We start from the raw sequence: 23,400 nt of genomic DNA on the forward strand, positions 1-23,400 counted from the left end.
TGTGTTTACAGCTGCAGTCGAATGCATCCTCCAGTCTTGACTTATGTAACTGCTAAGATGTTTTGTGTTATGGAGAAATATATTCCTTGAGTTGTAAATCAAATAACCGTATTCGGATAATTCCCTTTGCAAGTTGCAGAGACCGACGACTGAGCTTCTCATTGTTTAATTGGCCAGGCTCGGGTTGTCCTGCACAAAGCCGTAGAGAGCACAGCGGGTGTCTGCGTCTCAGGAGTAAGAGCTAAGTTTAGTAAATCCTCTAAGTGTGTTTCTCAATGACAGCACATGTTGGGCAGTCTGCAGGGAAACTCACGAATGCATCACCTCACATGCAAACACACTGCAGACACACACGTACTGCACATATTTACTGAGACAAACACGATGTACTGCCATGCACGTGCACACATGCATAGCTTGGCAATACATGCAAATGAGGACTATGAACCCTAATTGCATTCTGAAGTATAAGATGTTTGAATGTTAGTGGTTTATAATAGCCATATATATATATCTGGAAGGCATAAGAATGCTTAAAAACTATGAACAAAAATTAACTAATATCAACTTTAAATGTTTGGGTTTTTTTTATGACTGTTTGCACAGTTGCTCACAAATGTGTTTTATTTTGCAAATGAGGACTTATCTCTGTTGGGATTTATTTTTAACTTCCAGAAACACAAGAGGTCAGAGCAGGATGGAGAGTCAAGATAGAAACTCTGCACTCTGACCTTCTGGAGATTACTTTTGATTGTACAGGACTCTGTAGGTCTCTATTTAAAACAGTCTTCACAAGTATTTTGTAATATATCTTCAGTTGCTTTTCACAGAGAAAATCAAACCAGAACAGGATAAAGCATACATAATAAATGAAAACAATAAACACACAGTAGGTGAATAAAATAAAACTATTCTCTGAAGACAAACTGTGCTAGCGTCTTTGACTACAAAGTCACCTTAAGATTTAAGCCTGGATCTAGAGACAGCTTGAAGCGCACAGTGCCAAAAGATAAGTACATTTAAGAAAAAGTACAAATTTCTCTATCACTAGGAATAATGTCATGAACTTAAAAATATCATATACTACCTGGGTGGAGTGCTGAGATACAGATCAAACACTCAAAATGTCATCTGGAGAATTTCTTTATTTTTGAAATCTTTATCCAATTTTTCCAAAGTATATAACATTTAGAGATCATGAGGGTGTGTATCTCGACCAGCTCATAATGAATTGTTTGAAGTTCATTTGGCTTAACAGGTGCAAATACAGAGCAGTAACATCCATACATAAGACAGACAATTGGAGTTCTCACCTCACATGATATTGACATACTGTAGATAGCAGGTACTCAATTATCACAGTATTATCACTGTCAAGAACCTCTCCACCATTTTTATCATCTCTGAGCATAACAAATTTGGAACAAAATGGAGATGTAAAAGGTAAATTCTTGAAAATCAGCTTTAAATTAAAGTTTTTGAAAAATATCTACTTCATATTTTCCTTTATCCAGTCTCGAAAGTTGGCTATTTTTGTCTGAACTGTGTAAGTCTGTTGGTGGCAGTTTGTTTCCTCATAGATGAAACTCTCTAAACCAAGCAACTGCCAGCTTGCACTAGAGGCTCCCTGAGTCTCCTCGTGACTGGACAAGTTGCCACTTGTGGATGAAAACACAGGCGGTGTGATTGCGATGCCTGGGATAACTCTGGGACAAGGGCTTTGAGGACTGGATGGTTTGCTAATGACACACAATGTATTGTGACTGAGCACTGTGGAATGTGCTCCTCCTTTAGCAAATGCCCTTTCACATTGAGCAATATCACCCAACTCAACAAGTTTCGTCTGGCTTAAGGGAGTGTAGTGGCTTGAACTCTTGTGATCATTTGGGGACATCCACCCCACAGTAAAAGCCTCCTGAGCCATCACCTCTCCTCCTTGTATTTCGGGTAGACATACTGGTAACACACGCTCACTGATCTTGGCTTTGTCCATAAGCTTGAGCACAGCCACATCAGAGTCTGGTGAAGAGAAAAAATCTGGATGCACCAAGATGTCTGAAACCTGTTGTGACAGAAAAAATTGAAGAGAAAATTGGAAGTCAGAATACCTGAGAAAGCTTGATTCCTCAAGAAGTTTTTAGAGTATCAATCTAGACCAGCTAATATACTTCAAGATGCACAAATATTTCAAATCCAAGTCAAATATATTCATATCCCAGTAAAGCTTTAAGTGTACATCTAAATGCCTTAGGATTTCACCCTCTACCATTTACAAACAAAAACCTATCCTGAGGATTATGTTTGTTTAATGAAGAGTCTTTGCTTAATACTCCATTATTTCATCTGCTGTTTGGTAAGTCTTGAAATCATGGGAAAGTTTTGTGCACAGTATGACCTTAAAATAAAAAGGTGTACAGAAATACACGTAATGGAAGATGTAAAACCATCAAAAGACAACTAGAAACATGGTTTTGGTAATTTGCAGTCTAAAACATGTATGCTTTGAGGTTACACATTTGGTTGAAAAGGTTTTCCAGATCAAATATAACTGATGTTTTACCCCAATGGAAATGACTATTACCTTTCCTTTCATCCAGATTTGGGCAATTTTCAACTGCAGAAGACATTTAGATACCAAACCTTGGAATCCATGCTTACTGTGAAAGGACATGACCATATCTAGGCTATGTGCAGTATTTTGTTGTGGTTTGACCACCAAGTCACCACAGGAGAAAAGATCTCAATACGTTTTCAACAGATTCATCAAATAAGGTCAGAAATTTAAAACAAATTATGCATTTTCACACACTAGTTGGGACAAGTTCTACTTTCTGACAAGTAGAATGTATTGTACCTTGAGGTAGCGCAGGCTTTTTATCCGATTCTTGGATGTCTGGTACTGTGTGCCTACAACAACCTTCACATGGGCCGGGTGAAGCGGCTGCTGTTTGTCCTTCTCAACCACACAGTGAGCCGCCACCAGGACGCCTCGCTGGCTGAGCAGAGCCCCGCTGCAGGCCAGGTACCAGAATGTGGACTCTTCTGAGGGCCCCTGCTGGTCCCACATGGTCATTACAGGGGGCCTGTGGCTGCTGGTGGTGTGATCAGGAGGGGAGCGGATATAGATGGCTGCGTGCCATGGCCACTGAGTGTCTGTGAGGTTGTGTGTGCTGAAAGTGTCAAATTTGCCACACACTGTGGGGAGATGACAGTCAGAGAAGAGAAAGAGAGTGTCAAAGTCATCTGACAACAAATTTACCAGAAAAAAGGCACACTGTGTTGGTTAGTCTTTCAGTTATAGAAAAGCTTCATTTCTCAACAGGGACATTACAAAACATTTGAGGTAGAACAATCCTATCTCTAGCCCTTCTCCTTCACAGTGACTCAGGTTTCACTTCTCTCACAAGTGAACTGCTGCTGCTCTCACCTGGTGAACAGGAGACATGGCGCCCACTCCACCTGCCAGTCTTCAGACAGGTGCGTCGGGAACTTCCGGAGTGGTGGTAGAAAGGTGAGGCACACTTGTACTCGATGCTCGTGTGGACTGGGTGAAAGCCACGAGGAAACTCTAAGGGAGCCTCATTTTTTTTGGACTGTCTATCCAAAGTTAGTGGAATAAAGCCAGCAGACAACAAGTCATGCATGTTATACCTGGATGAGAGGCGAAGTCTTTGATCTGGACTCCCTCTGGGGAAAAGAGAATAGGTATTGGCTAAATAGCTCCTCATGTACACATGTGTGAATAACTTAATGTGGCAAACTGTCACTACATTAAATGATCATGGCTGTCATCAGCGAAGGAAGAAAACTCTATAAGCTAATTTCTAATAAGTAGACCATTTTTTTGGTCAAACTACTATTTCCAAGGTCAAGAATGGACTTTCAAGCTCTTCTTAAAGGGGACCTATTATGCTCATTTCCAGCTCTCTATTTTTTTTTTTTTTTGGACACCATTAGAGTAGATTTGAATGATTCACAGTTCAAAAAACTCCTTATTTTTCTTATACTGCAGCCCCTCAGTTCAACCTCTGTCTCTTAACAGGCAGTCTAAAGTCTCTTTAAGGCCTCCCTCCCATTGAACCCTCTCTGTTCTGATTCGCCATATTTCTGGAAGCCTGCCAGGAGGTAGCCATATCAGAGCTGTGTTAAGTTACCGCTTATGCAAACCCAACATTTCCTGCTTTACTGCTTTAAATTAGATTTTAAAAAAAGACTAAATAATGAGAGACTCTTACTGTGAAGAAGTTACAGGGAATAAAACATGTTCTTCACTGAATTATCAGAGCTTCATTAGCAGCACTAAAAAACTGTCAAAACAACAATATGTGGACATATTTGGAGATATAAACAATATAATTATATTAACAATGGAAAAATAGCATAATATCAGTGGAGTGGAGCAGTGAACTTGCATGCTGTGCATGGAGCATATGTCCACATAAATAAATCCGTTATGAGCTGACGTTGACTCGGGCTGAAAGTAGAAAAAAATGTTGGAAACCAAGCATTCGGAGCAGTCTGAAGCCAGTGCTTTTTGCTCACAGGGGTTACTTCTACATATATTTACCTCATTATTTGACCTGTTGACGAAGTATGAACATCTGACATTGTAACATTACATAAATGACTGAAAATAAGGAAAAGCATAATAGGTCCCCTTTAAAGGTACATCCCCTGATTTTATTTCAGTATCCAATAAATTTGTATCAAAATGGAAAGGAAATTTGAGGATTCGGTGGAATTTGGTGACCCTATTACAAAAATCAGAGAATGTAACTTTAACAATGGTGGGTATATTTGTAAAAACAAACAAACAGAACATTTAAAAACAATATAATCTATTATAATGAAATAAAGGCTCTATCAATATGTCATCTGCTCAGTTTCTGAGACACAAATTGCTGCTGCAGTCACCTGTATGATGACATGATTTTTTTTTTTTTTTTTGGACTACATACAGGTGGGTGACTTATCTTATCCACAGGCTCAACCTCAAATCCTGCAAATCCTGCAGTCTCTGTTCTTTAAAGCCACCATGTGTAAATTTCCAACATTTCTGATTCTGGCGCCCCACAGTGGCAGTATGAACAAAGACACTGGGTCAGACAATGCACACTGCTGCTCCTCCTCCAACGAATCCAACTCTGGAAACTAACTTGAATGACAACATATAGACTGGACCCAGTTTCACAGGGATTTCGTTTCTGAGAATCTAAAGATGCCTAAAGAACATCAAAAAAATCCCACACATGGTGGCTTTAAGTTGACTAAAACTATATAAATACACACAGTACAGTGTCGCAGTGGATACCTTGATATAAGGTGTGGCTTTACAACCCTTTGTCGCACAAGTTCAGACACTTTGGGCTCTCGACATGCTAAAAGGGCAAATGAAACAGGTGAATATTAGTCCAAGAGAGTATGTTTCTGAAACCCCATTGCTGAAACAGTTCCGTTGCAGTAAAATGAATAATTGTGCGCAGAAGGTTGAGTTACTTAGAATTAACAAGCACAATTCTATGAATAAAATATCAGGGACAAACATATTCATTATAAAGAATAATTCAAAACCATTACTGATCCATCCTTTCAAACAAATAGCCTTGTTTACTATACACTCATCAGAACCATCTGAGAAGTTGGCCTTGGAAACTGTTTGGAAAAGAGCAGGCACTTTCAAAAAATACTTGGCAGTTGATAGGATGACCCATCTGTCTATCATCGTCTATCACCATCTTACCTTGTGAGGCTGCTGGAGTTGCAAGATCACAAGATCATGCGAGAATCCTGAGAGGATTGGTCTGAACCACCAGCAATTCAGACATAACTTGAAGCCTGATGTTGTGATCTTGCAAATCCAGTTGCCTCGCAAGTAATAATCATAGTGCTCTTATTGCAAAATTGTTGCTTTTTACATGTCAGGATATGTGAATGTTCAGGTAATTGGAGTATCACATAAACAAATAATGAGACTTACTGTATGTTAGAAACATTTTGTGTCATCCTCACATTGTAATGAAGTGAAAAAATAGCTTACTTTATGTGTATGACAGTGTGTTCCCAACCCTAATGTGTTTTTGAGAACAAATACCTCTCACACACTTGGGTGGCCTGTGACTCCAGGATCCATTAGTGAGGCAGGTACTCTTGTGGTTTCCACTCAGAATGTAAGAGTTTTTACAGGAAAACTCAATCGTTTGTGCGCCTCCAGCTGTGTCAGGAGCAGGTCTGTAGTAGCCATTGAGCAATTTGGGTGGAGGGGAACACCGGACCGTGTTTGTTTGTGCTGTATGAGTATGTGTTTGAGAGAGAAGAGAAAACTCATCCAATAAGTGCATTATGTGGCTTTTATGCTGTATAAACACCGAAAATGAGGACCAGAAGCAACCTGTTGAAAAAGTACCTTTTACACATGTGGGAGGTGTGCCACTCCATGTACCATTAGGCATACAGGTCGTCTGCTGGGAGCCGATCAGTATGAAAGGTGGATGGCAATGGTAGTTATATACAAGCTCCTCCTTCAGGCCAGATACAGGTAGCAAATATCCATTCACTGGTTTCTCTGGGGGTGCACATGTTGGATTCTTGACGGCTGAAACTGTGGAGAAATTTTGAGGATGTGATAAATGAAGGACAAACGTTCACAATGTGTTACATGTGTTATAATTTTACAATTCACTGAACTCACATAGATAAAACAAAATTGATGGCGTTAAACCCCCCCTCCCATTCTGCAGTTGTTTTTGACATCAGGTTATTGTTCAAAAACACTGCATGTATTTTCACCCTAAAAGGAATAACATTAGTTGAATGACCTCTTGTTGCATAATTATGGCAATCCCTGATGATATTCAAACAGTTATGGGATAAATAAGGAGGAACTACATTATTTACAGCTTTCAAAGTCAGACCTAACTTAATTTGAATAATTATTTTTTCCACAGTAAAATAATAAATTGAGATTCTGACAATTTCCGAGGAAGGGAGGCAATTTGGGTTTAACTATAGTAAGCTTATTTTTAGTCATATTAAGGTCATTTTTTTAATGAGTTGTGGGAAACTTCTGCACCAAAATCAAAAAGCCATTAAATTGCAGCCCTAGCAACAGCATTTCGAAGATTTAGATTTCCTGGATAATGATTTAGTATTTTGACAAATTTGGCTTAACATTTTGTCATATCCTCCCACGTGTGAAAGCTGGTTATCCAAAACTCATCTAAATTAATTAAATGTACCTTAAATTAAAAAATCTGGAGATTTTCTCACTTGAGCTCCAAAAACAGATGATATCTGTTTTCCCTCCCAGTTTGCAATACCCTTAGATGCTCAACATATTTTGTACTGAAGTTGAACGCATTATAGCCTGCATAAATAAAGATTACACAAGCAGACTGCTTTTAATCATGTTGTCAAAAGAACAATGGCCCTAGGACACTGTCCTGCGGGACCCCGCAAGTTACAGCTTTTTGACTGGAGTGTCCCAATAAATCCTCCAGAATATCCTCTATAAAAGATTGTACTATACTATTTCGTCGCACTGCATTTAGGCAGTCACCTTTTTCTGTGAAAGCCACAACTCAGTGGAATGCCCTACCTGATGATATGAAGAACTGTAGTTCTATCAATGCATTCAAGACCAGATTGAAACATGCACTAAAGACCAATCAGCTGTGTGACCATTGAGTCACACAGCTGAGTTTAGTCTACATTATTTCTAATTGACATTGTGGGTGTATGTGATGTGCTGTGTGTAGCTTTGTATTTTGTATAGTGTGTTCTGTGTGGGTTTTTTTTGTTTGTTTTGTTTTTTTGTTTGTTTGTTTGTTTGTTTGTTTGTTTGTTTTTTTTGGGGGGGGGGGGGTTGTTTTTTTTTTTTTTTTTTTTATTGTTTGTTGTTGTGCTGTTGTATGTTTTTTGTTGGGGACTACAGATGCAAATTAGCTCCAAGCTAACTCTGGTGCAATGCATCTTTAATGTTTCAAACTGCACACTGTCCCATTCAATAAATAAATAAATCAAATCAAAATTAACCTAAGCAAGAAGGAATTGGAGCCCTTGAATTGCTGCCTCTCCAAAAACCACTACCTTTTTAGTTTGGTCTTTATTTTATATTACCATAGATGTTTTTCTTTTTTTATAAGTGAGTTTTTCCTAATATCAATCATATGCTACAACAACTGAATTCTCAGATATTTGAGTTGTGAATCTTACTGTAATCCTTTAAGACATATTGCTGAGATGGCCCTTACACCCATTTTGGCTGTTTAGGTTAGCTAGCAAGAGTCCTTGAGGGAAAAGACTGGATAAATGTGATGCAAGTTAGATGCATGATTTGCTTCAAAGAGGGCAAATGGAGTGAGATGAGTATAATAAATCTGTTCTGCTGAATGTCCGTCTCAGAACGCTGCCCTGTGTAAGGCAGCTGCACACACACAGCAGAACCAAGAGTGCCTAAGATATGGTGCCTGCAAACAAAGACATAGGCTACAGACTGCACAGAGGATGGCAGAGTATCATGTATTCATGATATATGTATCTAAAGTAGATACTTATTGAATATCATGGATGAGAATATCACATTGATACTTTGTTATTCTTTTTCTATGGGTACCACAAAGAAAACCACCTTAAACCATGAATTAGCTAATGCTTACACATGGTGTGGACTAAATAACAGAACCACTGTACATTATAATGCAATATAATACAATAATACTGCAAAAAATGGACTCTAGTAAAGCAAAAATCCACCATAACATTTATAATGAAGTCATTATTTTGAGGCCAGTGTATCAGATTGCATTATACTGTTTAGTGCTTCTATTATCATAGCTACCCTGTGCACATGCCGTAAGCTTCCAATGTGTAAGTAACATTCACATTGCTAACATGTTATACAAGTTATACCTGCCTGAACTCTCCTGAAAAGTAAGAACAAAGCCATCAAAGTTGTTGTAGCCATCTGAGGAGAACAGGATGTGTAATATGTTCCTGGAGCTTTTTATTGGAGGAGGTGGTTGATCCCCACAAAACCGTCCAATCACAGGGGAACTCAGTTCGTCGCCGTCACGCACTTCGATGTAGTCATAACGACAGTTATGGTCAGACTCTAGACTGATCTGTGAAAACCTGCAGTATAACAAAAAAAAAAAAAAAACTTATGTTACTTTAACCTTTTTTTCCCAAAACCAAAACAAAGGACTTAACACTGGTCTTCTTGGTGAAGAATTGTGTAAACAATAAGTCCAATTATGTGGGCTCATGCAGGGCTGTCTATCCATTGTGCTTTGGTGTCAACATCAGTTGACAGTCTGACACTGATTTGATTCCATGAAGAGCCAACTGCAGATGGAAAAGTACAGTAGTGCTCAGTACACAAAAACAAAACATTAGACAGTAAGTTTACTGAGGCAGTTGACGAATGCAGTGATTAAAACATTTTACAGGTCTGCTTACATCAGTCTATGTTCTAGATTCGAGGGAGATTTTAATCATTAAACGGATCCAGTACAGTTTGTTATCTGTGTTTTGATTGACGGAAATCAAATCGTATCCAATAGACACGTTTTTATTGATCTCAAACATACTGTTACACCATGTGAGTTCACCTTGAAAGAACACATTCAACCAGAGAAGGGAACTAAGCAGTGAAAGCACCAACGACTTAATTATTTACAGCATCTATTTAAACTATGCCCTGACTTTAGCCTAATATCAATCCTACCACTACTATTCTCAACTCCAGCCCTTTCATTAATCCAAACAAACTATAAAATCCTACAAATTTTCACCTTAGATTCAGCAGTTAAAAACACATTATCACTTAGAGCGAGTTGATCATCAACACTTGACTTTACAAATAAAGAGTGAACTTTTTTTCTGTTAGATATTTCTTTCCTTTCAATAAAAACTGATTTTGTGTGAAAGTGTTGAAAAAAAGAGACCCACCTTAGCTCAACACTGCTGCCCCTCTGCGCTTGCACTCTCCATTCACATCGAGCATTTGTTGGGTAACTCTCCAGGACTATGTGACCTTGAGCTCGCTGAATGACACCTCCACAGGCTACTCACAAGAAAATTGTAATTACTTTCACATTGTACATAATGCTTGTATTCACGCTGGCATGTGTCCTCTTTAGGGGACTAAATAAGCAAAACAAACAGGGAAAATCCCACCAATAGAATTCACAAACATTTTTGTACGCTTTGTCCCTTTAGCAAACAGTGGAATTATACAGCCTGTTTAATTTGAATGCAGGGTCAGTTGGTCCTATACACGCACTAAGCAGGTTGTGTAGGACAACATGAATTGCACAAAGGCCTCATTCCTTCCCTTGTGTGTGTCAAACTGACAGAACATGGCATCCAAGTGGCGATTTCCCCTCGGGAAATGAAAAAAATAAAGAATGGAAAAATACCGTGACGATGAATAACAGGAGCGGCAAGCAGGAAAACCTGTTTGTTTCCCTCTATTTGTAGAATAATACAGCTAGGACTATACATGTACACATTTGATTTCCACTGATTATGTATGGTTTTGCTGTAGGAAAATGCTTCTTTTCATGCTCTTGATAGAAAAAACAGGTATCGTCATCATCAATATTTCATTATTTTTAGAGAACATGAATTTCAGCTATATACTTGCAGTTCATCATGGCTGTAACAACTGAGCTGGCTGAAATTCAAAAACAAAGCATTGTCGCCACCAAGTGTCCTTACAGTATGTTACAACTAGAGTGTTGGACCACAATACTGATTATGATTATGGCCCCAAACCTTTTTTCCATCAATAATTTGGGTATTTCCTCACTACGATATGAACAAAATATTTTTATTGGATGAATTATGTTTCCTTAACTTCTGGTTACTCGAATTACAGGCTATATGCATAATTAAAAAGTATGTACTTGCTATGAATGGTTACAAATGCTGCAAATATAAACATATTTGTTGAAAGTTCTATACAGTAAGTAATTTTAGTTGTCAAATATTGTCAGTCTATGCATCAAAAGACCTGTCAATCATTCTGAAATGGATCAATTATTTTTCAGTGATAGTATTTAAAAGCACATAAGCCTTTAAACTTAAAAACTTCTAAAATGGTGATAACTGTATATAGTTAACTGGCTAGTAAATATCTATAAAAATAAATTTTATGAGCAATAAAAGAAATATCAGTATGTAACAAGAGTTAAGAGTTATTTCCTAATTGTTTATGCCTAAAAAGTATAGAAAATGTCTATTATTCCCTTCAAACTTTGCTTTTATGACCTGGACAATGATATTTTGAAACTGACCTACTTCCAGTGGGAAAATGAGTGAAGAATTTGCACATTTCCACTCACATTAAGTCAGAAAAAACAACATATGAATCAAAATTAACATGTATTTATACTAAAGTTATACAAAAGTGACCACAAAAGATTTAGAAGTCAGTGGTTCATCTGTTTTCCCACTGGAAATAGGTTAATTCCAAAATATCACTGTCCTGGTCACAGGACAATAATAGCCATTTTCTATTTGTATTAGGCATAAGCAATTAGGAAATAACACAGGAACAAACAACAAATAAAAAGTTGTTACATGGTGTATTAAGCCAAAGAGTTGAGTAAACAGGTTTGCATTTTTGGGCATGATGGGGTGAAGCATGTATGACGTGTGTGAGGCCTCAGAGCAACATTTTGCTTGATGTTCCAAGAATTATACAGCTGACATATTTTACACATACGGCAAACAACTTCATAAGAAAGTATTTTGGATATTTATGTACAGTTATATAATCCATATTTTATGAGGGCAGTCATAATATCATATCCATCATATGACTATTTATTATTACTAACTCAGGTTACATCGTGATTCAGAAAATTCAGCTCATTCTGTGGCAAGAAAGTGCCTTTATTAATCAGAAGCACATTGTAAGTAACTCACTTTTACAGTCTCCTCCACTCCAGCCTTGGCGGCAGTCTGTACAATACTTTCCCTTGACAAAGAAATCATCATTGGCTCTCCATGTTCCATTGTGGCAGGTTTTACAGTTCTCAAAGAGACTGCAACCTGGGAAGGACAAAAGCAGAAAAAAGATGAAAAAGTAGCCTAAAAGTAATAATTTGCAACATTTTCAAATTAATTTTCTACTCTTGGTTGCCGACCAATAACACCATAATCATTCGTTTAAACTCAAAGGTTTAACATTTGTTAATTTGAACACCCGGTGTGTCGTAGGCGTGTTCCAGCGAATACAATCTGTTGTGTGAGACAGCAGCAACTTTTTGTAAGTAATTAAAAGAGGACTGTTTAGATAGCATGAGAAGTAATGGCAGAACTGGTATTAAGATAAAATAAGCACCTTACATATTACTGCAGATTTAAGGATATCTGTAAGTGACAATGAGAGTGGACTGTACCTGGGTGAATGATACAGGGGTCACACTCATCCAGGGCATTTCGACAGCAGGGAACAGTGTAGCCCACCTTCAACCCTTGTGAGGGACACCGACACTGGATCAGGTGGTACTCACAACACGGACGACACATGACACTCCACTCAGAGCTTGGGCAGTTGTCCCCTTTTTGAGCTGTGAAACAAAAGCAAAGGACACTGGCAGCAATCTTAATGTCCATGTTATGAAACCTCTGACTCCTTACACTTGTGTTTTTTGGCTCTAAGAAGTTAAAAGAATACAGCTATGGAGTTACACTAAGTTGTTGCACTAACTGCTACAACATATTTCTGTTTCTACATGTGGTTATAGACATGTAATGAACAGAGTAGAGGTGCAAATCTGTCCTTTTTTAAGTTCCTCTTATCTGAAAAGGCAGATTGGAGTTTCCATGTAAAAAAAAACCATGCAGCTGCAGAGTTGTGCAATTTATCTTGGCAGATGATTTTATGGCAGATGATGTCAAGCTCAAGCTGGACTGTATGCTGTGTGTGACCCAAATCTCACATCTTGAACTGACATCGTATACCCACCTTGTGAACTCTGACCTACAATAACATACAATTTTGAGCAGCTTGGGATGCAAAAACAGGTTCAAATTTGTTCCACAACCCAATTGAACATGCCAGCTTTGTTTTCTGAACCCTAACTTGAACGCTTTATAGAGTGTTAATGGACCTATCTTCAGTATTGTGTTTATTGTGCACTCAAACACATCAAAGATAACATTAGTGTGTTGTTTGCACAGTGCAGTGCAAAGAGGACTCCTCATTATACGTTTCATTTCATCCATTGAAAGTTATTGATTTCTTTGCTAAATTAAAATTGTAAAATTCTGACAGATATTAAACTTTAACTGATAAGTCCAGTATATGTTGAGTATTGCCACAGAAGGAGCTATATATAGAATATATGAGGGGTATTTTTATTGCATGGAGGCACTTGGCATGTGAGTCTGTAGCATGAATTGAGACAAGTCTTAGCAGCAGAAGTGAGTCATCGTTATGAAATAACTCCATTGTTAGTCAGTAAGTCTATGTCTAAGTATATGTCTTGTTAAAAGTGGACAACACTTTCAGAGAGAACTCACAGAGTGACATAAAGATCATCTACAAAGTTTTATACGGTAAGAATGATATCAATATCAAATTAAAACTGCAAACAAAAAACTTTTTACTTACCATGTGGCCAAGCTGTTACACAGAAAAAGAAAATGAGGAGGAAATAGTAGTGTTTGAAGTCCAGAAAGTTGGGCATTGGTATTTTTCTTATGAAGAAAGTGAACATGTTTTGCTGCCAAGCTCACAGTGATAAACTTCCAAGTATGTTCCAAGAAAGTAGGACTAGCTCAGTATTACCTAGAGATCTTCCTTGTCTGCTTAAGATGTGACGTAGCCATGGACGATGACTTTCCCCATCTTAGCATAACATATAGAGATCTTTAACTCTTTCCCTCCATAATGTTTTCATTCGTAAAATCCTGAATTTCCTTTGCAAAAGTCTGCAGACAGCTCTTGTTGCTCTGCTCTTGCTGCTAGAATGAGTGCAGAGCTCTGCAATAGTAACGAGGGAAAAATACTTACTGGCAAAGGAAATGGAAAATGCATTTGAGGAAAATAAAGCTAATGAGTAAAACAGTGAAAAGTGATGTTGAAAGTCCAGAGGAAATAAAATAATTCCATCTGTCAGTTTACAGCGAAAGTTAAAACAGCAGTGAATCTCCCTGAAGCTTAGATATGCAAAATGAGCTTCCCCCCTAATACTTGAAAAGCCATGTGAAAAAAAAAAAAGTTTACATTTCTTCATGTGCATAAAGACAAATGTATTTACTGCTTCACCACCAGCTGTCATGCCGGACATGACAATTTCACAACTTCTTGGAAGACAGATAACAGATGTCCTTTGTAATGACCCTATGAAATGTTTATGATGTCATTCTCCGTAGATTTCGCCAGGAGCAATGAGGCCGACGGGCTCGTCACAGCACATTTCATGCCCAAGATTTCTTTTCCATTACTTAAGCCTTTACCTAGGAGTTTCCATGTTTTGATATCTGCTCTTATTTTCTCTGTTACAGCAGGTGGTAAGCAGACAGATTGAGACTGATAGTACTGACTTCAACTGTTAATTAATACTATAGCCTGGATTGTAAAATTCATATTCGGGTGATGATAGAGAGATTCTGGGACTTTTGGCTTACTATGCAGTGCAAAAAAAAAAGTGATCTACAGTCCATCAAGATTATGCAGATCATTGTTGCTGTCCAGTTAAAACCACCAATTGCCAAATTTGGTGATTTTCAGTTTTCCAGAAAAAAAATGAAGGATTAAGTGTTTCTTTATGACTTGAGAAATTTCTCCTTCTCGTTAAGATAAATAAACCATTTACTTATTGGATTATCAGAAAACTTTTCACAAAGTAGAAGGCAGACCTAACAATATTAGCTCATGAAAAGTTAGCAGGACAGTGTCTTAATTGTCCTGTTGAAGCAATAACCACAGGCTCATTGATGGGCCTGACATAATATCATCACATGAAGTTCAATGGCTAATCTGTTGACAAAGCATAGCCTAGTTACACACCAAGCAGATATAAAACAAAAAAAGATCAAATATTCAGTCTCTTTTAAGCTCTGGTTTGGTGTCCACCAATTCCTGACTTTCTTCACTAGCTAGTCAGTATATGTGTGCCATTTGGTGCTGGACTAGGTAGTGTGAAAAACTTGACTGAAGTCCAGCTTGACTGAATATGAACAAACATGTAGGAGGAATACAGTAATAATATGGGAAAATTACAGATGTGTCAAAGAAAACTGAAAGCTGTAATTAGAGCCAAAGGTGCTCATAAAGCTGCATTTCAATTATACCTTTAGAAATAATTCTGAAGTCATGCGATCATGTTGTCATTGAAGTTTATACCATGTATTTGCTTAAAAATAACCCAAATATGTTGTGCCGCACTTTCAAGTCGCAAAGTCGACATAAATAATGTTTTACCCTGAAAATATGACACAGGTGTGGCTGATGAATTATGATCCTCGTGTGGGACACTCTGAAGAACACAAGATCAGGCAAAAATTGTGGATACCCAACTTTGGCTCGTAATTTTTTGTTAAAATAATTAGATAAATAGAACTTGAACAACTCTTTCAATATAAACAACCATTTATTTTTTTTTATTGTCACACCAAAAGTGGCTTGTGGAGGATATGCAGTCATTGCCTTCAGTTTTGGATGCACAAAAATACACTTGATGCAGCTGTCATGGCAAGATGAAAATGTGCTTCTAGACATACCAGGAATATTTATGATTTTTGACAAAAAAAATGCCCCACTAGTAATTATCTTTCCCATCAACAAACTGACATATTTCGACCACTACTTTGAACTGACAAATATAAAGAAAATATGAATGACTTCTAATGATTCTTGCAGCCTTTGAACTGTCAATCATCGCCAAAGACTTTGCCTCCTCCTGTCATTATGAACCTGACCCAACCAGACATGAGAGAGAAAGACAAGGGTTGGGGGGGGATTATGCTTTCCACATTATGACACAGTTATAAAACTTTCATCAGTGTCACAAGGCCAGATTCACTGTTGAAATGAGTTCTTGACATCAGAGACCAGTGTTTTTTGGTTCATGTAATTACCCATGGCACTATGTTGGCTATTTTTAGCCCCCTCTGTTGCTCAGAGCAATGTTCCATTTGGAGGCCAGAAACTCTCATCCAACCCTGATCCAACACGCACTGACCTTCCTTACTTCCATCCAGTGTTGACAAAAAACAAGCTCACTAATCATATATAGTGACACAGAGGGGGGGACCTCTCTTGTCATAAATAAACCTGTGCAGGTGTATTCTTAAAATTAGCGAGAATTGCAGAGATAAAAATTCAGACACACAATTCGACTTGTCCTCAAAACAAGCATTTTTAGATTAACATATAACAGTGACAAAGCAATGTGAGACAGAATAACTCCTAGTGGATCGACCAGATCTCAAAACATAAAAGAAGATACAATAAGAGGCTATTAAAATTAACATTTTACCTACACTGGTTTTTCTCATTTCATCAGTAACACTTAAGTTCTCACCCAGCTGGTTTTAAGTTCAGCCATAAGGAACTAATTAATCCACAAAACAGGGGAGGACATTAACCACAACTATTTAGCCTCTATTGTAAGATTTTCTCTGTTTTGGGCTCATAGTAGTGGGGCAGTGACTGGAAATTTCAGAACACAAAAAGGTTTGTCATTACCAACATTACAGTACAGGCCTGAAATCAACTGATGATTCATTTCTCGTGAAATTGTAAAAGTTCAGAGCCGTTTTAAATTGGTCTTAAATATTTTAAGTATGACATAAATATTAGCATAAAAGCTACATTTCTTTCAGCTCTGAATTATCATGAAATTCAATTTGAAGATTTATGATTGATAATATGGTCTCTAAATTTAAGCTGCATTTAGAGAATGTAAATTTACACAAGGAATGTATATAAATTATGAATATTTTATTTAACAAGAATGCCATATCACAAAAATAGCTGTCTAGACCACTAATAATGTCATTATTCAACAAGAGAACTGAGTACAATGACACAATCGTCCCTCATAATACAAAAAAAACTTTAAAATAGTTGAGTTTACATAACCACCAGAGCTTTAATGAAATGTTAGAAAGACATTTTAAAAAGCTGGTTTGGAACATAGACAATGGTTTACCCAAACCTTTACCTGTCATGTCATACAATAAATTAAGATTGAATTACAAGTGCAAACAAAGACTACTCAGTTGGAGTGAAATGTATTATTGTAAAGATATTGACGCATGTAAATCCCATTTCAAATGTAAGAGCACACGTGACATATGAGAGACCTGTAAGTAAATACTCTCCCAAGGCTCTCTTTCAGTCTGCCCCAGTTTAGTTTTGAAATGCAAATACATAATATAGCCTATATGTAAATGATGTACAAGTTTGTGACTGCATCAGTATAAAGGAAGGAGTGTTTATTTGATGGCTCTTGGTTTTTTTCATATTTGAGAAAGCAGAGATGTTCCCGGCCAGAGGCTAGCCTAATAACATTAAAATAACATACATTCATAAAAACGGCAGCAATTTTTATGTTTGACATCCCCTCTAATAAAACTATTGTCACTATAATTAAACAATAAATGTAGAAAAGTTTTCTATATTAAACTAAAATCCTCAATTACAAGTTAATGTTTTGCATCTTTTCTGTGAATAAAAACAGGATTTTTTCCTTCACTGGTAGTCTACACCATAAAAGACACATTATTATATTTCTCAGCAATTTTTTTTAAAGTAATAGTAAAAAGGCCCCAAATGAATGTAAATAGCTTTAAATAAAAAAATACATATAAATGACTTCAAACACCTTTATCGTATGTCAAACTGTATAAACAGTATGATTAAACTCAGTCAACATCACTGCAAAAACCGCATGTATCGCTTCAATCGCTAATCAGTCATATCCTAAAAATCAACATTCTTACGCCATGTGGATAAGAACTGAACATTTCTCAGTGAAAACCCAGTTACAAAAGGTTACACTCCCATGTTGCCTTTCTCCCCTGACAGTAGTTTTTCCTTGGCTGAATCCTGGGGGACTTTGTAGGGAGTCTTCTTCATTTCTAGGCTTTTGACCCAAGTGTAGGCTGATGAGCCACAGAGAACCATCATGTTACTGGTCCACCACAGCAGGCTTTTACTTGACGAGTTGTACACTACTGCAATAACAGTCTGAGCGCAGGCCTTTGCGGTCCCTGAGACGTTGTGCGTGAGCGGACTCGTATACTTGATCTGGAGGCCTGTGACGTAGCCGATAGTGAAACCAAACACTCCTCCGACTGTCATCATGCCCCAAAACCCGAGATCAGACAGGCGACTGAAGTTGGCGAGATGACCCAACTCTCCAAACACAAGAATAAGTGGGAGGAAGAGGACGCAGGCATTGATGTTGTTGTAGTAGGACAGTTTCCAGATGTTTCCATCTACTGCAGGCATCACTTTCTTTGTGTAGATGGCGTTGAGAGACACAAAGGCGCTGGCCAGCACCCCGAAAAAGACGCCTGACCAGGAGAGGGACCCCGCCATGCTTTCCTGGTCCACACCGAGCCAGAATCCACCTGAGAACCAAAGACACATGCAAGATTGTCATATTAGAGACACACAATAAAGTATGTTTAACACTAGAAAAGCCAAGGTGTCGTTGGATGAATTTTATTTGAATACTGATTGAAGCTCAGGCTGTAACTGATGGTTGGTTACCTATAAATCTCTTTATTATGATTTACAATTAATCAATTTATACTTTGCTCTTGAAATGTCTGAAAATAGTTTTAAAAAGGCTCACAAGCTCCCAGAGCCAAAAGCAATGTCCTTAAATTACTTCTTTTTGGGTTATTTTGTTTTTTTGAACAACCAAGAGTCCAAATTGTAAATATATTGAATTTGCAATAATATAAAAACTGTGAAAACTGTCACATCCATTCAACTGGAGCCCATGAAAGATAAATAATAATTTATGATTGTCATTTGCCTTAATAAATGCCTGAAACTATTAAGTCAAAGTTATTCAAGATTAAGTAATATGTCAGCAGTAATGGAATACTACTTATTTATTTACCAATTTTCAATCATGACTCCATAAAGTATCTGGGGACAAATTGGAAAATTCAATAATTTTATACATTGTGTTACCTATGTTTCTTAGCTTAGAAAAGATATTTTTTCTTAGTGACTAGCTATATAGAATTCTGAGTGAATCAATAATTGAAATACAAACAATATAAGGATATCTGTAAATATACACGGAGTTGCCAGTTTATCAGGTATAACATCCAAAAACTACATGCACATAGAACAACCCTGTATTAAATCCTACCTTCTAATAAATACTAGTATATATTAGTTGAGTCCCATTGACATATACAAACAGGTGACAAATTAAAGGAAAAACCCACATAAAATGTCTTAGTAAGGTGTTGGGCCATTACATGCCCCAAGAACAACTTCAATGCACCTTGGCATTGATTCTACAAGTCTCTGAACTCTACTGGAGGGATGAATACCATTCTTCCAAAAGATATTCCCTCATTTGATGATGGTGGTGAAGAGTGCTAACACCTTGGTCCAAAATCTCCTATAGATGTTAAATGATGTCTCTACCATAGATCTAAATGCAGATGTCACTTTAGTCACTGTTCCTATTGAAACACTAGCCAGTTGAGCAGTTTTTGTGACTGATGCTCCTGCCATCCATGCCCCAACAATGAACCCTCTTTCAAAGTCACTTAGATCTTTTCCTTTTGCCATCTTGATACAAAATCAGAGTCAACTGGGCCTGCTCAGCAATTCTATACATGCCACAGAGCAAGACTGGATGTTAACTGCTAAATTGTACCATGTGGGAGCATCTGCATTCCTTATGTTTCTACACTCATTTGTTCAGGTTCTTCCTTTAATTTGTCACGTGACCTAAACGAAATACAGTACATTAAAAACACATTTTATTATAATGCAATACACTCCAGCACCACAGAGTGCAGCCTCCAAAATTCTCTTACAGAAAGAGTTTCAACATTACTTCCTTCACCTTCATGAAGGCAGCTATGATTTATCGCATGGCTGTTGTGCTAAACTGCATTAGTTTTAGCTATGAAGGAATAATACACTGACAACTGAGTGTATTTCTGACAGGATTCAATGAGTGCAAATGTTATTCACATCCACTGACCTATTTCAGCAAAAGTCAAGACAAATGTCAATTGCAAAATGGACGTTTTTTTTGCTTTAGAGGAACTACATAAAACCCACATCTAGGGAAGAAGAAAAAAGTTACCTAAGATGAAAGCACAACACAGTAAGGCTTGGAGAGATGTGGTCTGTTTCAGGATGACATATGAAAGCAGCACATTAAAAACTGTGCTGAGGGAGCGACCGACTGTGTAGAAAGCCACTCCGACATATTTCAGGCACAGGTTGTTGAAGGTGATCATGCAGATGAACACGACAGACAGCGGCAGAACCTCCCGGGACGTCTTCACGTCGAATCTGACCGACGGGAAGTCGATCAGTCTCGGGCACAACCTGGACAGCAGCTGCATGAGCCAGCACAGCCCGACAGTCACCACACACTGATAAAAAGTCACAAATAACGGCGCGTCCAAGTCACGGTTGTCCAGAAGATGATTATTGAGGAACACCATTGTAATTGAGACGAACCAGTACAATACAACAACAGCTGCTATTCTAACAGCTCGGAGTAAGAAAGTCTCTCCGTGTCCGTCTGGGTCCATCGTTTCCGAGCCGGCCAGAGCCATTCTCAAGATACTGGACCGCTTCAGCTGTGTCCTGTTCATGATTACAGAGAGAAAACAGCCTGGGTGAAAATTGGAGCATTTAAACAAGCTAATATGTAGCTACAGACTATCAGGGCTAAGTACACGATACAAACATGACTGCTGTGTTCCGCCAGCGGCAACAACAATACAACTTCCGCTGTGATTTATTCAGAATAAAAGCGTATTAACGCTGAGGGAGAAAAAAAAAACATAACCGCTGTGACGTCACCCATTGGTTTGTGGGCCTGGGCCCAACCACTTGCCACTCAGAGTACATTTTTAGGCCACAATCCTCAACCAAATTCAAAGGATCCTTATCCAAAATGTTTGTTTATGTTATGCATTTATTAAAATGAATTATCTGCCAATATGTTTTGCAAATGATTTTATCACTTTATGATTTCGATCAAGTTTTGAACAAGATATAGGCCTAATCCAAATCAACATGTTAAGTCAAATGGCTAAAAATGAAGGGGAAAAAGTAGGTATGCAGATGTACTGCAATTTGGCAGTTGCAAGACAAATGATTTTGAAAGGGTTGTGCTCAAAATTCATAATCCATTCAAGCATGTTCCATTGTCTTACTTTTTACACTGTTTTGACTGGTCAATTGTCAGTATTTTCGCCTCTGCAGTTAAAACAGGACACATGTTTCGATATCATTCCATTATTATTCTGACACTAATTGTTATCAAAAAATTCTTTCACTAGAGGGGTGTTGTCAAGTACAAAAACCTTAAACCTTCACTTTTATCTTGAAGGTAAAAGCCGAAACCGGAAGTATCGTCCAGCGTGACTACTTACTCATCTGCACTTGTTTTTTATTTAAAGAGACAGTGTCTTTAAATCGTTGCACTCCGATAAAATAATGTACCATCGAATTCCTTATTCTTCAAAAAAAAAAAAGAAAGAAAAGCCATTGACCTCTCGTCAGTCAAACTAGATATCTCATCTTGATGTTTCAGCTTGCAATATATTGCTAGCTATAATTTGAACTGTTGCATTGACCCTCATTTGTAGTAACTAATCGTTTTTTTTCTTCCATTTTTAATGTGGTCACTTGCCAAATAAATTATATTATTTATTACAGTTTTTAAAAATGGATTATAAAATTAATTGCTATAAGGTTTTCTTACCTTAGATTGGTCTCTATTTCATAAGTCTAGCATGGGGATCAACACCTATCAGGAAGTGTCATGTCTTTTCACTGTTTGTCCTAGCCCTCCCATAAGGCAACAGCAGAAAACAGGTTCCTTGTATGACCTGCATTTCCTGGTATGCACAATTTGCGCTGTTAGAGGACAGTGCCTGGGGCAAATGATGGAAAAAAAACATAAAATAGATATCAAACATGACTACATTGATACATTTCCATGGGGAAGGTATCTGAAAGTCACTTTGGCTTGTTCACATGTTGTTATCAGTTTTTAGATTTCAAATTTTAAACTTGTTTGGAGGTTGCTACCAGAGGATGTCAGACTGCAGTATTGCTCATTAAAAATCTGAAAATGCACAATGACTTACTAAACTTGATGACAAACATTTCAGAAATATTTTTTTAAAACTTAGTGGCAGCCAAAGACAAGCAAAGAAAATAGTAATGTCATGTCCTTGAAAAATAATCTCACACCCAACAGTAGATGATTGAACAGCAGAACCACAATGAGAGTGAACAACACAGGAGACAACAAGAATGAGGAGTCTTGGCAGTTTTTTTATGAGGACATAAAGGACAAAAAAGGAGTCAGTGTTTTAAGGCTATGTGTTACCATGCCAGTTTTTACAGTTAACTAAAGGTCAAGAAGGTTTTCAGATACAAAACCAACACAGTTTTATTTCATTAACTTTTGTATTGTAGATAAGACTCAACCTAATTTATATGGCTCATTTTATAGTTCAGTATGGACACAGTCTTTGCGATGAGATGTCTTCCCTTCCAGTTGTCAGCTTCGGTTTTGAGGAAACCAGCTTTCAAAATGTGTGATTGCATGGATGTATTTGGGTATTTAATACAATATTCCAACAGTACTTGAAAAATCGTCTCCTTCTTCTAAAGCTGTTAGTCATGAATACATCTAACTGCACATTTACTTGTACTTTTGATAGAAAATGAAACAAAATTCAACAGCAGTAGTGAAAGTGTTTGCCTAATAGCATTGTTTAACATTGCAGCAGAAAGATGATGAGAATACTGCATGCAGTAATAACATAATTGAAATATGAATTATTATTATGAATTATTAAATCTACCCCACCCCCACCCCACCTTAACTGAATTATTTGCTTTTCCTCTAATTCCTAATATTCACTACTCTACTGATACTTATACTACTCTTGTACTACAGCCTCAAGACAGTAGGGGGCAGCAAATAATCAATGTTTCTCATGCAGCTGGCTGCAGGATTATCAGTCCAGACTGACACATCCCTTGTGTGAAGACATTACGTAGTTGCATAGTGATGATAAGTATAATTCTACATAGTGGGAAATAGTACACAACAAAGAGCACAGTATACCAACTCAAAACACCACCAGCGCAACACCAGTCACCTGTACATGATGTAAAAGGTGTCTTTATTAATTCAT

General features: G+C 37.5%; 2 protein-coding genes across 3 annotated transcripts; both read right to left on the bottom strand.

Annotated features, from left to right (window-relative positions):
* Positions 1-1,172: 1,172 nt before the first annotated feature.
* LOC121899305 (inactive serine protease PAMR1-like) lies at positions 1,173-13,969 on the bottom strand. Its single transcript, XM_042415031.1, has 11 exons — positions 13,625-13,969; positions 12,408-12,578; positions 11,932-12,057; positions 9,949-10,063; positions 8,912-9,129; positions 6,404-6,598; positions 6,092-6,286; positions 5,312-5,378; positions 3,428-3,687; positions 2,855-3,195; positions 1,173-2,062 (listed from the first exon to the last, which is right to left on the bottom strand). Exons 1-11 carry the CDS (start codon positions 13,728-13,730, stop codon positions 1,490-1,492), a joined length of 2,367 nt encoding a protein of 788 aa, XP_042270965.1. The 5' UTR covers positions 13,731-13,969; the 3' UTR covers positions 1,173-1,489.
* A 3,117-nt stretch (positions 13,970-17,086) lies between these two features.
* slc35c1 (solute carrier family 35 member C1) lies at positions 17,087-22,032 on the bottom strand. 2 transcript variants are annotated; one of them, XM_042409018.1, is made up of 3 exons: positions 21,951-22,032; positions 20,313-20,824; positions 17,087-18,597 (listed from the first exon to the last, which is right to left on the bottom strand). In XM_042409018.1, exons 2-3 carry the CDS (start codon positions 20,791-20,793, stop codon positions 18,017-18,019), a joined length of 1,062 nt encoding a protein of 353 aa, XP_042264952.1. In that variant the 5' UTR covers positions 20,794-20,824; positions 21,951-22,032; the 3' UTR covers positions 17,087-18,016. The 2 variants fall into 2 exon arrangements, with proteins under 2 accessions (XP_042264952.1, XP_042264944.1); XM_042409010.1 differs by lacking the exon at positions 21,951-22,032 and having other exon boundaries at positions 20,313-20,962.
* Positions 22,033-23,400: the final 1,368 nt, after the last annotated feature.

The sequence above is a fragment of the Thunnus maccoyii genome, chromosome 1 (genome assembly GCF_910596095.1).
Source record: "Thunnus maccoyii chromosome 1, fThuMac1.1, whole genome shotgun sequence".
NCBI classification, from domain to species: Eukaryota; Metazoa; Chordata; class Actinopteri; order Scombriformes; family Scombridae; genus Thunnus; species Thunnus maccoyii.

What these genes read in the sequence shown, in the direction of transcription:
- LOC121899305 (XM_042415031.1), bottom strand. Translation starts at nt 13,730, where the DNA reads ATGTTCACTTTCTTCATAAGAAAAATACCAATGCCCAACTTTCTGGAC. An exon ending in ACCTCCCACATGTGTAAAAG is followed by an intron (nt 6,287 to 6,403) that starts GTACTTTTTCAA and finishes ATACTCATACAG; the next exon opens with CACAAACAAACACGGTCCGG. An exon ending in AAGCCACACCTTATATCAAG is followed by an intron (nt 3,688 to 5,311) that starts GTATCCACTGCG and finishes TCTTTTCCCCAG; the next exon opens with AGGGAGTCCAGATCAAAGAC.
- slc35c1 (XM_042409010.1), bottom strand. Translation starts at nt 20,832, where the DNA reads ATGAACAGGACACAGCTGAAGCGGTCCAGTATCTTGAGAATGGCTCTG. An exon ending in GTGTTGTGCTTTCATCTTAG is followed by an intron (nt 18,598 to 20,312) that starts GTAACTTTTTTC and finishes TTTGGTTCTCAG; the next exon opens with GTGGATTCTGGCTCGGTGTG.